This window comes from Drosophila yakuba, chromosome X (genome assembly GCF_016746365.2).
Source record: "Drosophila yakuba strain Tai18E2 chromosome X, Prin_Dyak_Tai18E2_2.1, whole genome shotgun sequence".
Classification (NCBI taxonomy): Eukaryota; Metazoa; Arthropoda; class Insecta; order Diptera; family Drosophilidae; genus Drosophila; species Drosophila yakuba.
The window spans coordinates 19487712-19501602 of NC_052526.2; the positions used below are offsets into that span (position 1 = coordinate 19487712).

Consider the following 13891-nt stretch of genomic DNA (forward strand, 5'->3'; position numbering starts at 1 on the left):
AAACTGGCATATTGAAAGTAATAACAACCATAAATTGTACCACTAGTTGACTAGTTTATGACCTAAATAGGCGACTTATCTGCTAACCTAGCTACATAACTGGCATAAACAAAACTATATTTCTATAAAGACACTCTTTGGTTTGTACACTCTGGACTCTGTGCAAATAATAGCCGTTAGAGCTTAAGCTTGCGTACACCGCGTCGTATACTTAATGCGTATACGTTATTACCTTGCACAGCTACATGTGCCGCTGGAAGGCAGCAAAAAAAAAAAAAAAGAAAAAAAGCAAAACCAAACTGCTTGAATGGGTATTTTTAACTTTAATCCCAATGGCCGGACCGTGCTCTCCTTGTGGTCAATGCTATTGTTCTTTGCCGCTGAGCTTTTTGTCGCCTTTGTCGGTATTCCTAAGTAAGGGTAAGATGCCCTTGCGGTATTCTGGCATGCGTTCAACGACAACGAACGTTTGTGAATCCCGTCACGTTTCTGGGTTTTACTTCAAACACCATTTTGGCCAATTGCTCCTTCCGCCTTCCGCAAGGATGCTGTGTCCTTCCAAAGGGGACCCACATTGAACTAGTTCTTGGTCATGTCTATCAAGTTACATTCCGCAAATGTATTTGCTTAGGCAAAGTCTTTACTTATGTGATTTCTTGCATATTTGTAAGTCAATTTGTTTCATATGAAAATTACCAAAGGATCTGAGTGATTGTTGCCAGTTGTTAGTTGCTAGTTAAGTATAAACGAGTACAAGTAATTTTTCCAATTAGGACAAGTGCTTCCCGTAAACTCCTTGAATCCAAGCTGAGCTGAGCTGAGCTGAGCTGCAGAAGCTGCAACCTTTTGAATTCGATTGGATGGAACTGATTCCACTCCGTTCCACTCCGATCGCTTCACATGCACAACCATGTCCTTGTGCGTTTAATTGTGGCACTGTGTGTCTGTTTTTTCCCCGCCGCACAGGAGATGCTAGGTAGTCGGTAGTCGGTAGTCAAGGGCACGTGATGGGGTCAAGTTCTGCGCTCTCTGGCTTCCGAATGTGCAGGTCGTGTGAACTGAATGCCAATGCCAAAGCCTGCTGGGAGAACTGGCATTCAGTAGCATCTACTATTCAGTAACCAGCGAATTTAGCGACCATAAATCACTGACGCAGTCCTGCTGCCATAATCGCAATCATGGTCAGATTTCCAGGATACTAGGTTTCCCCGGATGAAGCCTCACTATTTATTAGAAATCACATTCGCAATCGGACTTCGACTTCGATTCGGATACGCATTAGCTTCCTGTTTGGTCAACTGAATCCGATTCAATTGTGTGAACAGTTGATTGCCAGCAGATGTCGATTTCCATACAGCACTGTACTCTATACAGTATACACTATATACAGTGTACAGTGTACAGTGTACAGTGCAGAGTGTACATGGAGTCTCCTTCCATTTTCGCATTGAGCCGGCTTAAGTATGGCATACCTGCTTGATTTTGATTTTCATTTTGATTTTGATTTTCATTTGGGTTCCGATGCCAGCACATTCCATTTTGGTGCGCAATCCCAGGGGCTAAAATCTCGAGCTGAGAAAACTTTATAATTCTGTGATACAAGCCGGCGTTTGGGGAGCTCCCATAAAGTTTTTCATCTCCCCACCCAAAAAAAAAAAAAAAAGAAAAGAGGAAACAAAACGAAAAAGAAAAGGAAAAGGAAAAGGATTGGGTTGCTGAATCGGCAAACGGAAGTCGACTGCCATTCAGCAGCTTTTATCAGTGATCCATTGGATTCAGTTGGGATATTTGCTATTTGCTGCCTGCACAAGTTGGAATCCCTACTTTCGGCTTACAAATTTGCCAGTTCTCAAAACAATTTGGCTAACTTCATTTGGAATCTTCATAAATTGCGATGCCCTCTCATATAATCAACGCACTTTGACCACATTATATTGGAGGCTGTATACCTTATAAAATAATCATTTTATTTACTCACTCCACTCCATGTTATTCACTTGCAGAATTCATCAAAATATGCAAAGTAGCTAATAACTAATAATTTCCATTAACAATTTGGCAGGGCTGAATGCCGATGACAATTGGAGGGGGGTGCAAACCTGAGGATCTGCTGCTCCATGTGCTCATCTGGCATCTGGCAGCCAGCTCACGTGCCATGTCCAAGCCGCTGGCTCATTGTCAATTCCGAATACATGATGGTGAGCTTAATGGGCAGCATGGGGAATGGGGAATGGGGAATGGGAATGGAATCCCTTTCAGAACGCAGTATCCCAACCAAGGCAATTCTATCAGCAAAGCAACCTTGCTTAAAGATATTGTTAATGCTCGGGCAGCAATAAATCGTGGAATTTCGCCTGAAAAATCAAGTGAAGCAAGTGAAGGACGAAAGGAGAGCGGTGTGAATGGTTGTCTTCTGCTGAAGAGTTGTTAATTATGCTGTCACATCTGTTGGCATCTCTGGGGCAGCAGGATGTGCCAGGACAATGCCGCTACGTTGACTATCGCGTCCTCGAACCATCGGTTTGTTTGTCCTGCCGAACTAAATTGATGTGCATAAAGTCAACAATGGTGTGTGGCATCCGTTACCCTTTTGGCTAACAATCTTGTAGAATCTGTAGCAAAAGGAGGCGACTCCACCCACCTGCCCCATCAAATTGATGGCCCTCCAATTAGGCATTTAATTATAAAAAAAAAAAAAGAAAGTGTCAATTGCAGCGCTGAATGCCTCGAAATGTGGCAATGATTGACTGCGTGGCGATGACGAGGGCAACTCCGGAAATGAAAGCCGGACGGAGGAACTCAGCCGGAAAGTGCTGAGCAACAGAAAGCAGAATGCCAGCAGTACTTTCACTTTCAAGGGCAGCGGACAAGCACAGTGGAAAATGAGACGAAACTTTTGTGGAGTGGAAAACTCGCCGAAGTTTCGCATCAAATAGACACTTTCCTCACTCATTGAACCAAGTGACCCAAGTCGATCTTAAATAAAGGTTTATTCCACACTTTATTCGCTGTGTATGCCATAATTATGCGCAACAAATTAGACCTCAATTCATAATTAATCTGGTTTATTTAATATAAAACTCATTTAATCTAGAGAGTTATTTGTATGGGCACATAATTAAAAATAGCTACACTTTTATCCAATCAATTTGAGCACAAACTTTTGATTTGTCCTTGAGGCTTACTTTATAAATCAATTTCTGTTGATCCAACCATAAATTACAACGCAATATCGAGTGCACAATCAGCGGGTATTAAGGTCAATAGAGATAAGATCTCTTCTAATTTCATCCATGAACTATAATTTACACATAAGCGCAAATTTCTAATATTAGATTGATATTTACGAGACATGGCTTAAATATATCGCATTCAAATAAACAACGCTTTAATCATGGAAAAAATGTCTTTCGGCCAGTTGACACCCAGACAAAATGACCAAAAAGGGTTCGCTTGTCAGCCAAAAAGTTGCCAAAGGACCTGCTTAAAGGTCCTTGTTTTTGGGGAGTGCTGGCATCTATTTATAAAGCTTCCCCAATTGGAGTCCCCCACCAAAGTGCAAAATGTGTTAATTCGCTGTACGTAGTCCCGAAAATGAGGGTATGAGATTAGGTTAAGGTTTGGGATCTAAAGAGAGCCTGAACTCGGGCTAAAGGACACCGAAATCATTAGGAGTGGTGTAATTATGTTCTCACTCTGGGTTTTTTTAAGGCAATGATTTCACTTGACGTTCATTGTATATTCTGTCGAAAGTTCCAAGTTTTTACAAGGAGTATATACATAATATATGTAATAAGTACTATATTATAGGAATATATTATATGTAATAGATACCTATAAGTTTACATCTCAATGGAGCTTTCTTTGGATGAACCAATTTGTGTATAATATAGAACTATACATATAATTAAAGGATGTATGGTTAATATAATTAAATTATGTATGTATACGCATGCTACTCGGTATATTGAATTGGTGTTGATTTAATTTGGGACACTTGGGTTCACTTTTCCAGGGCCAGACTATAGGCCCACCTTTTGCTTCGCTTCCACGACATCGCATGCCCAATTAGCTAATGGATATTGACAAGGTCGCACGGAATCGCACGTGAGGATGGGGCTGGATGTCAATGGGTACTGGTTACTTGGGTACTGGATACTCGGAATGGGATGGGCTATCGGAATAGGAGTAAGTATCGGCGGAAGTGGCTGCACTCACCTGTCGCCGTGCGAGTCCCTGTCCCTGTCGCGTTCCAGTCCCGGATTCGGATTAGCCGGACCGGGTGCATCCGATCCGCCGGCAGCTGCAGCTCCAATTGCTGATCCCGATGCCTCCTCCACCTCCACGTCTATTTCCACTTCCGGTTCCGCATCCGCATCTGGGCAGGATCCGCAACACCCATTTCTGCTGCCAGAAGCCTCCTGATCCCGCTGCTCTCGCTGCTCCCGCTCCCGCTGCTGCTGCACCTTCTCCTCGGGAATTGATTCCGGCTTTTCCTGCTGCTTGTCCGACATCCTGCCTCTTTCCGCTTTCTTTTAGTTCTAGGTCCTGCTAATATGGACGGGTCCTTTCCAGGTCGCGATGAAATGGTACAGAGCAGATGCCCAAGTGTTGTAATTGCTGTTTAATAAAATCGCTGCTGTTGCTGCGGCTACCCAGGCAGAAAGAAAAAGAAAATATACAAAAATATAAAAAAAATCAAGAAAAAATTAAAAAGCAGAAACGAAACGAAACGAAACGAAGGAAAACAATGCCATGCGAACAAAGGGAAATTAATGTAAATTAATTGCTGTGGCTGGTGGAAAGCCTCTTACACCCAACCCTTACTTTTCTTACTGCTTTCCACATTTCCTCGCATTTTTTCTTTTCGTTTTTATTTTTCTTTTTCTTTTGTCTGCTGTTGGTTGGTTAGCTGGTCGGAGCAAATTAGCCGCAATGTTAAAATAAGAAGGAGAAAGTTCTGCGCTCGGGATTTTCAGGAGCCAAGGTAGGATTGTGGCCAAGGTAGCAGGGAAACTATAATATTGTTCCAAGTAAATTAGAAACTGGAAGCCGCCGCCGCAGCCAGGCACTTTGGCTTAAGAAAAAAAAACCTTCATATTTACACAAAATTAACTCATTTACAATTAATGAATGGCGTAGTAGTTCGCTGTGCTGCGTTGCGTTGTGTTGATTTTGATGTGAATACTGTTGTTGTGAAGTTACTTTGAAAGTCTGTATTTATTATTCTACTAATCTGTTAATTTCGAGCCGCAATGGAAAAGCCGTAAAAAGGCTATGAGCTATGGCTATGTGGCTATGATGGACAAGGAACAAGGGGCTTAATGCGTCAACAGTCCGCCAATTGCAATTGATCACCCAGAGCGGATTTAAGCCACCACATACGCAGTATATGATGATGAAACACCGACAATTCGACAATTCGAGTAATTAAAAAAAGCAGTAAGAACATTGCCACTTTGTGAATTAAGTTAATTATTAATGGGATTCATTGCCATCACAGAGCTTAAGCACAGAGTGTTGCATACCTCTTTTTATGACAAAATGTTTACGATTAAAGAGTAAGTAAGTAAGTAAGTAAGTAAGTAAGTGTGAGCAACATTTAGCCATTTGTACACTTGCTATTTAATCAAACGGCTAGTCGAAAAACAAATTGAATGGCACATGCGATGGAATGGACAAATCTCGAATCATTCACATGCGATTAGGCATCACACGGCGATGCGCCGCCCTTCAGTGGAAAAGCCGATTAGATTAGAGTGGCAAGCGGAAAATAGAAAGCGGTTAGTCATGGTCGCAAATGAACTGCTCACCGGCGTAATTGGCCAGGACAAACAAAGCAGAGCTATCAGCTGCCGCCGATAAGTAGGCAACACTTAATGCAGACTAAAATATGGCATTTGGCCAGTTATAGCTGCAGTTTTGTGCTCGTTTGGCACCCCTTGCTACCCTGCAGTTCAAACCAGTAAGACCAAAAGACCACAAGACGATAAGAAGAAGGACTACACTCTCACTTCTGTGGCTGCTGCGGGTTTCCTCAAAACATAAATGGGAATTTTCACAGCATTTGCATATGAATGATTCACACGGCCATGCATAACAAAGGGCCACGTTTGGATGGCTGAATGGGTGACTATGTGAATGGGTGACTGGGTGACTATGTGACTGGGTGGATGGGTGGATGGGTCTTGGTGGGCGGGAACGACAGATAAATAAAGTATAAAACGCTGCCCAAGGAGAGCTGCAACTGGAGCTTCTGTTTTAGGATAGCATACATATGTATAATATACATATATATGTATAGATGACACCCCCTTGTGTCTGCCAACACGTCCTCATCAAATATGAAAAGGCAACACAAAATTACCAAAAAAAAATCCAAAAAAAAAAATAAACCAAAAAAAAGGAAGAAAGACGAAAGGAACCGGAACCCAAGCAAGAGCAAAGGAAATAACGAAGCTAAAGCAAAGCAAACCAAACTGAGACGAAATGAAATGAAATCAAATTTTCTGCATAGGTCTGCATAAACTGGATACTACACCTCCAAAGAGCCGAGGCAAGCAGAAAATAAAAAAAAAACAACAAAAAATTAAAGGGAAAACGATGGCTTATAATAGCTGGCTGGACAGGGGCACCAAGGATACCTGACCTCCGATTTTCCCGCTTAGCCGCTTTGTTGTTACCTACTTTTTTTGTTCGCTTTACGTTCGTTTTTCTTTTTTCTGTTTGGTTGTTCAAAATGAAAGCCCCTCAAACAAACTTTTCATAACACGCACGCACTTTCAAAAAAATGAACAAAAAAATTACGTACAACAGACACCAAATGAGGGGAAGAACCAGAGTTCAAACCTTGATTTCTTTGCGATGATTTCAGTGAGCACGCGACAAGTGTTTCAATGTCTTTCAATAAATTTTGAAATTTAATTTTTTAATTAAAGTTTGGAATTCGATTTGGATTTGGATTTTGATTTTGATTTGAAATGGGTCCGATCGGTTTGCCAGATTTGGGATCTGATTGCGATTTGAATTCTGACTGACTGCGGTACTGAGTACTAAGTACTGAATACAACTGCTCCACACTTCTATGCCTCGACACTACTTTTCCGGGGGCTCTCGGTTCACGGTAAGCGTAACCGACTGTGGCTGAACAGGAACTGAGTCGTCTTGTCAGCGGACGCGCTATTTTAAATCGGCCAGCGCACTGTTGCTTCCCTGTTAACTGGGCCGTAAACGGTTTTGGCCAGCTGTTGCCAACAGGCCAGCCAGCCAACAGGCGAACCTGTTACTGCAACTCCGAAAGCTTTTTCCGAAAAGCTCTGGCTCACAACGTCCACAGCCGCGAAGTTCTCCGAAGGACTCGCTTAAATATTTCGGATATTAATTGCTTACCTTGCATCCTAGATTCCTGGCCTACTGAGAAACTTGGTCAATATAAATCGTTCATCAACTAAAATGTAATCAACTGTTGGCTGGGAAAAAATGTATTAAAAATAACGTTAGTAGCTAAGCTTTTGAGTTTCATTCCAAGGGATTTTACTTCTTTTACTTTATGCACTTTAACCACTCTTGTAATTCAAACTTAACAAATATCATTACTTTGTTTAAATAAGAGAAACTCATGGAATGTTTCACTAGCTCTTAGATACACAATACTCCAGTCTAATTCTAATAATTCTAAAGCCAACTGCTTATAGCGAATATAGTGAATATACTACTAGCTTTTCTGTTTTCAAAAGCAGCGGGACTTCTTCCTGCGAGGTCCTTCCTGCGGAGGAGCTTAACTGCAGTGCGAAATATATCCGCCTGCGGTGTCCAACGCTGCGTATACTCGATAATTCAGCTCGCCTCTTTGTACTTCTTACGCTATGACAACGGAATAAACATGAGTTTTTTTCTTCTTTTTTTATTGTTTGGCCACTTGCAGTCGGGGCAATAAATCATCTTCGATGACAATGGGCCGCTACATCATCTGCCTTTTGCTCCAAAGCCTTTCTGTTTCGCCCAAAAAAAAAAGAGCGTTAAAAGTGAAAACATAAAGCATATAAACTTTAATGGTTTTTTGTTTTCAACGTGTTTCTTCTTTTGGCGGGCTTAGCTTCAGGTTGCCACCTAAGACGACTGCTGCTCTCCAACCTGCTATCCATCCGAATCCGAGGTCATGTCCGGTTTTGATGGCGCTGAGGCGGAGCAGCTTGTCCTGACATTATGGCCGCAGTCGTTAAGCTCCATGCGTTACTTTGTGACGCTTTTACGGAGGCAGCTTGAAAAAGGACATGCAGGACAGGCAGGACAGGCAGCACCTCCGCAGGATATTCGGCGCACATGCCGCAGTTAGCAGCCGCCGAAATTATGATTGCCCACATCGCGTATCACCTTGCAATGAGCTGGAAAATTACCTAATGCCTATTTATCATGTCTTTCAATCTTTCTTCGATGTAAAACTGATATTTTTCGTTAAATTCCGGAAACTCTTTACTCAACTCTTTGGCAATATTCTTACTATCTTGGAATTTAGTTGCAGTTATTAAGGAAGCAGCTTGCAGCCTTTTACAATGCCAATATTCAAAACAATTTGGTAATAAGCTAACTATCTAAGGATTTACTTGCCGTTTTTAAGGGGAGCAGCTTGGAATGATCCCCTAATCATGCAGCTGCAGCAAAGGAAGTGAGTATTATTTCCAGCCTTTTACAATGCCCTTCCATTCAAAATAAACCAGTGGAGCTCTAGGACAATGGCAGTGGCTGGGATGGAAAAAACTACCGGCACAGTAGGCTATAAAGGGCCTTTGTTTCCGGCTTGCGATGAGAGGTGTACACCAGGGGATATAGAATTATTCACTGCTAAGTAATTTACCGGGTAGTTCAAAACTCCTGCCAGTGAAACAAAAAAACACAAAGCAGAAGAAAAAAAAAAAACAAGAAAAAACCCTTTTTGTTTGCGCACACAAAACCCCAAGTTGTCAAAACAGTTTATTTTCCAAATTCATGAGCTCTGCTTGTGCCAGCTTACTGTACACTTTATTTATGCTCAATCATGGCACTCGCACTGCACATATATTTCAAATAATATTTTATTTGTTTATTGGTTTTTTTTTTTTCTCTGTGTTTTAGTACCAACAAGTTTAGAATATCCAGTCGCTATGCCATGCAATAAATCATGAACAGGTCCAGGGACATTTCAATTTCGTTTATTTTGTTTCGGTTACAACTGCTCCGCTGCCAATCTGCTTTATTGTTGTTACCAAATCGGACTTTTCGGTCGAGGGGAGGGGGTATGGCATTTGGCGAGAGGGAGATAAATAAATTCAATTCTGGGCATGTAAATCAAAAACAGGGGAAGCTGATTGGGGTGATGACCTTAGGTGGGGCAAACGAAATTAGAAGCTCGCAGCCCCAGAGAAATTCAATCAGCAGCAAAAAGAAATCACTTTTCGGCATTCTCGGTAGTCACTTATATAAGAACATAAATATTATATACCATAAACGGGAATACATTAAACTTATATGTTTGTTTTTGAAGCTAGTATATTTAACAAATAGCAATCAACTTGCCAAATATTCCGCAAATACATATAGGTATTGACAAAAACACGTAAAACTTTGCAATTAAATAACTCGTGTACGTTCGAACGACATGTAGCTAATGCATTTTACGATTGACACCAACCCATTTCATTTGCAGCCCGATGAACCACCGCGTGAGCTATTCAGACCCTGTCCACCACGTCGTATACGTAATTAAGAACTTATGAAATGAGACTCGCGGTAACGGAAAACGTTTGGCAATTTAAGTGCAACGGGCGTGAAATGTGGGCAATGATACTTGGCTGGATACTTGGTTTCGCAAGTGCCGAACTGACGAACTGCCAAACTGACAAACTGCCGAAGTATCCAGTTATCCAGTTATCCAAGGTATCCAAGTATCCAAGTATCCAGGTATCCAATCAAGCAGCTCAGTGTTGCGTGTACTTAAGACTTTTGCATCCAGCAGATATCGAACTTCCTGCTCCATAGTCGCCTGTCATCAATCACGGTTCGGAAACAGGAAATCGTTACAGCCAGCTAGAAAATGGGTCGAGCACGGGTGCAAGTGCTACTCTGACTGAAACTGACTGAAACCGACTGAGACTGACTGAGTCTGACTCAAAAAAAAAAAAAAAAAATCGCGAACATATACGTATAGCTTGCAGCAATATCGCTTGCAATCTGCTCCACTTCCCCACTGAACTTTCCCCATTTTCTTTTGAGCTAGGAAAAGCAGCTCAAGTTGAAAAAAGAAGTCTCGTCACGATGGGTGGCAGTGGCAGTGACGTCTGTGCCCCTCACATTCGTCCCAACTCATTCCAAATGCTGGCTCGTTATAAAAATAAAACAAATTAATCCAACAAGCTCGTCGCAGCTGATGATTCAAAGATGGAAACACACAAATGGGTGTATGAAATTGAAAGTGAATTTCATCGCTCTGATTTCCGATAATATGAAAACTTTGTAGTTCAGATTTATCTGTGCGCTGAGTGTACCTCTAATGCACTTAACAACATTTTTGTATAATTATTGAAATTGAAATCCATGTGCAAGCATGTAATAAATGTGTTTAGTTATTATTATATTGTTGCTGAAGCTGGCATCTTGTAAACAAAACTGCCACGTCACCTGGCACACACACATTTTGATGTCCTTCTTAGGCATTAAAGGAGCGCAACATCATGATGTAGGACACGGCAGAGCGCACAATCTGCAACGGAAATAAAATAAATAAATAAATAAAAACATAAATATAAATAAATAAATAAATATTGAATATTATGTGTGCAATAACACCAAATAGATGGAAGATAAAAAGAAGCAAGAAATGCAAGAACTTTGAACCATTTCTCCCGGTGTATGGCTGCGGCACGTGGCATGGCTATAGAAACTCACCGCCGAGAAGGTGGCCATGCTGGCCTCGAAAAAGTAGCCCTTCATCTGGCAAGGTCGTTGGGCGCGCATGGCGGCGATGAGGAGCGCTCGCTTGGTGGGTGGCGAGAAGTCGGTCCAGTTGCTCTCGTACAGCCCGTTGCCGAAATCCAGGCTGGCACTCTTGATATTCTCACCGCACTTCGAGTAGATGAACAGCGCAATGAGCAGGGAGCCCACAAAGGCGATGAAGTACAGGCTCTGCGGATTGGGAAACAGATCGGCCACCTGAAAGCCAATGAAGCAGATCTGCAGGGCGGAGAGAAAGAACTGCAGAAAGATCAGCGGGCGGTACTTGTTCGCAATGTCATCGGCGATCTGGAGGCCCATCTGGTGCAGCAATAGTACCTGGACCAGACCCTCCAGCTCCTCCTTGCCGCCCACCGCCGGCAGGTGGATCATCCGGTGCTTGGCAATCTTGAAAATGGCGCACACGTTGTAGGTGAAAAAGAAGAGCAGCGAGTCTACGCAAAGCGCCATGGTAACCTTAAATTTAAAGAGCATTCCATGTTCCATGTTTGGCACAATTATAAAGAAAATGGAAATGAAGCAAGAAATGATGCACTTACTGCACTATAGCTGGCCATCACATTCCACAGATAGGTGGGCACATACCACATGACCACCTGCAGATCGTACGGATAAACTCCATTGTGGGGCAGCTCCAAATGAATCTCGTCGCCGCGAATCGAGGAGAGTATTATGCCCACAAAGGGCTTCAATGCCGCAAAGATTCCCGCCAGGCCAAAACAGCGGGTGTACGTAAGGCTGAGCAATTGGTCGCTTTGATTCTCCACTTCAATGATTTCCCGCGCATCCGGCCACACGCTGATTTCTGTCAGTTGTAAAATATGTTTAATTAAACAAAAAAATCCTTTTGTTTGTCGTACATACATACATTGTATATGCAATACATACCCTTAGCCAAGATGGTTCTGATGTGGTAGATCTGGCCAACGAGCTCCGAGCGGTGATAGCAGAAGAGCAGGAACTTGACCAGGGTGAGCATGCTGGCGAAGGTGGAGCCCAGGGTGTCGGAGAGCAGGCTCACCTGGGTGATGTACTCGTGGGCGGCCAGGAACATGGGCACCATGAACAGGAAAAGCGGTCCCATTGTGACGAACGTCAGCCACGGACGGTCGTTCGCCATCGTGGGACTCCACAAATCGATGCCCATGCAGCGATAAACGAGGATTTGCACCCGCAAGGATTGGTCCTTTTCCTGCTGATTTTCCTCCTGTTTTCTTCCTTCCACCTTGTCGCTCATCTTTCACTGGCGAACTGTACTGTCGTTGGGTTCTTATACTTTCTACTGAGTGGGCGTGGCAGTTAATGTCATGTCAAAAATACAGTCAAGCTTCTTCGAACCTAAAGAAATATAGTTCTTTAAATCTATACATCTCCTTGTGTGTGTGCTATACCTGAGTAGTTACATAAAACATATAATTATATATATATTATATAATTTTATTATATATATAACTTAGCAGACGTTCGAGTAAACTATGTTGAACTGTATATCATTTTTTTTTTGATTTTTCACTAATTGTTGAGTCGGAGGATTTGGCACTACTTTCATTTAATATGCTTCCTTTGTGCACGGGCTTGTGAGTTAAATGGGTGTGGACCTGGGTGGACTTCAAGTGCATTTATGGCTCTAATTACACGATTTTTTCCGCCTTTCGCCGCATTCTATTTAATGCCGGCCCTTTCACTCGCTCGTCCTGACAATCAAATGGCAGCCTTTAGTTCCCAGCAAGTGCATTATAATTTTAATGAGTCTGTGCAGATTTGAGCGACACGAGCAAGCAAATAGATGTGGCGCGCTTATTTTAAGCTCCTTAATTAGATGCGATTCGCAAAGCTGTCGTTGACTTTTGATAAGGACATTTCCACGCTCGATTGCTTACAGACCAACGGAAAATGTGTATGGCGTTCAAAACTAAATCTATTCAAGTATCTATCAAAATATTTCCTAAAGTTGTATTAGAGAAATAAATATAAGTTTTAGTTTGTTTTAAGAAATATATCAATTTCAACTTGATGTATAGTGTTATTATTACTCCCCATTAATTAATTTACTAATGTCAGAAAACTGTTTTATAAATGTATATAGGAATTTCAAATTATCGCGCCAATTACCTTTTCCAGTGTTGATCAACGCACCGACGCTGTTGGTCAGCTGAAATTAGCTTACACCCAGTTGGCAAGTCCAGCCCTTTCAACACTGTGCGCCCAGTTCGATAGTATCGATAAGCCCCGACAAGCATCCCCTCCCGTCATCGAAGACCGATAGGCTCCGATAGGCTCAGTTGTATAACCTCTGCTCGCAAATATTTTTTACAGGCAACTAGCAGCTCGAATTCCGTGCAAATAAACCTTAAAGTGAGTAGACCAAATACCCGCTTCCGCAATTCGCTAAGTTCCACATCAAACGCATCGCATTCAATCCGCAGAAATGGCTGGCGAAGGCGAGAAACTGACCGGCCTGTCGAAAATCTTCAATGGCACCACCATGAGCGGCCGTGCAAATGTGAGTAGATCCCAGAATCCCAGAACGCCGTGCTCGTGGTAATGCTAATTCCGGGTATTATGCCATCCATTTATCCCGTTCCGTTCAGGTGGCCAAGGCCACGTACGCCGTGATGGGACTGCTGATCGCCTACCAGGTGCTGAAGCCCAAGAAGAAGTAGAGGGATGGGATGCATTTGCTCCAACTCTGCAACAAACTCATCCGCCACAACCGATGTCTTGGATCCGGGAATGCGTGGATTCCGGATCAGTTTATTTTATGTGTAGTGCAAGACCTTGAAGGAATAAATAAGCTGAGAATGTAACACACTGAACACCCGAAGTGCATTATGTAACGATCCTGGGACTGCCACATGATTTCTGGGCATCACCGCGGTGGATACCCTAACCATACCCGATCTAT

General features: G+C 42.5%; 3 protein-coding genes across 8 annotated transcripts in view; 1 reads left to right on the forward strand and 2 right to left on the reverse strand.

The window, feature by feature from the left end:
- Positions 1-7170, reverse strand: part of LOC6526014 — a 44264-nt gene extending 37094 nt beyond the window's left edge. The window contains exons 1-2 of one of the 6 annotated variants that reach the window (XM_039373753.1): positions 6850-7159; positions 4219-4567 (exon numbers count right to left, since the gene is read on the reverse strand). In XM_039373753.1, the coding sequence (XP_039229687.1) occupies positions 4219-4514 (296 nt within the window). In that variant the 5' untranslated portion in view covers positions 4515-4567; positions 6850-7159. Of the gene's footprint in view, positions 1-4218 lie in introns of all 6 variants that reach the window. The other 5 variants (XM_039373758.1, XM_039373743.1, XM_039373741.1 and 2 more) reach the window with 5 other exon arrangements.
- Positions 7171-10492: 3322 nt separating this feature from the next.
- On the reverse strand, positions 10493-12681 carry LOC6526016 (odorant receptor 9a). Its single transcript, XM_002101797.4, has 5 exons — positions 12378-12681; positions 11875-12324; positions 11526-11791; positions 10921-11442; positions 10493-10735 (listed from the first exon to the last, which is right to left on the reverse strand). The coding sequence occupies exons 2-5, from the start codon at positions 12221-12223 to the stop codon at positions 10682-10684; spliced, it is 1191 nt and encodes a 396-aa protein (XP_002101833.1). The 5' UTR covers positions 12224-12324; positions 12378-12681; the 3' UTR covers positions 10493-10681.
- A 506-nt stretch (positions 12682-13187) lies between these two features.
- Positions 13188-13802, forward strand: LOC6526017 (ATP synthase membrane subunit K, mitochondrial). Its single transcript, XM_002101798.3, has 3 exons — positions 13188-13341; positions 13413-13489; positions 13578-13802. The coding sequence occupies exons 2-3, from the start codon at positions 13415-13417 to the stop codon at positions 13647-13649; spliced, it is 147 nt and encodes a 48-aa protein (XP_002101834.1). The 5' UTR covers positions 13188-13341; positions 13413-13414; the 3' UTR covers positions 13650-13802.
- Positions 13803-13891: the final 89 nt, after the last annotated feature.

Bases quoted from the DNA above. Each gene is read 5' to 3' on its own strand.
- LOC6526016 (XM_002101797.4), bottom strand. From the start codon at position 12,223: ATGAGCGACAAGGTGGAAGGAAGAAAACAGGAGGAAAATCAGCAGGAA. The intron at 11,792-11,874 runs GTATGTATTGCA...TACAACTGACAG, and splicing joins CAGAACCATCTTGGCTAAGG to AAATCAGCGTGTGGCCGGAT. The intron at 11,443-11,525 runs GTAAGTGCATCA...TTTAAATTTAAG, and splicing joins TGATGGCCAGCTATAGTGCA to GTTACCATGGCGCTTTGCGT.
- LOC6526017 (XM_002101798.3), top strand. From the start codon at position 13,415: ATGGCTGGCGAAGGCGAGAAACTGACCGGCCTGTCGAAAATCTTCAAT. The intron at 13,490-13,577 runs GTGAGTAGATCC...CGTTCCGTTCAG, and splicing joins CCATGAGCGGCCGTGCAAAT to GTGGCCAAGGCCACGTACGC.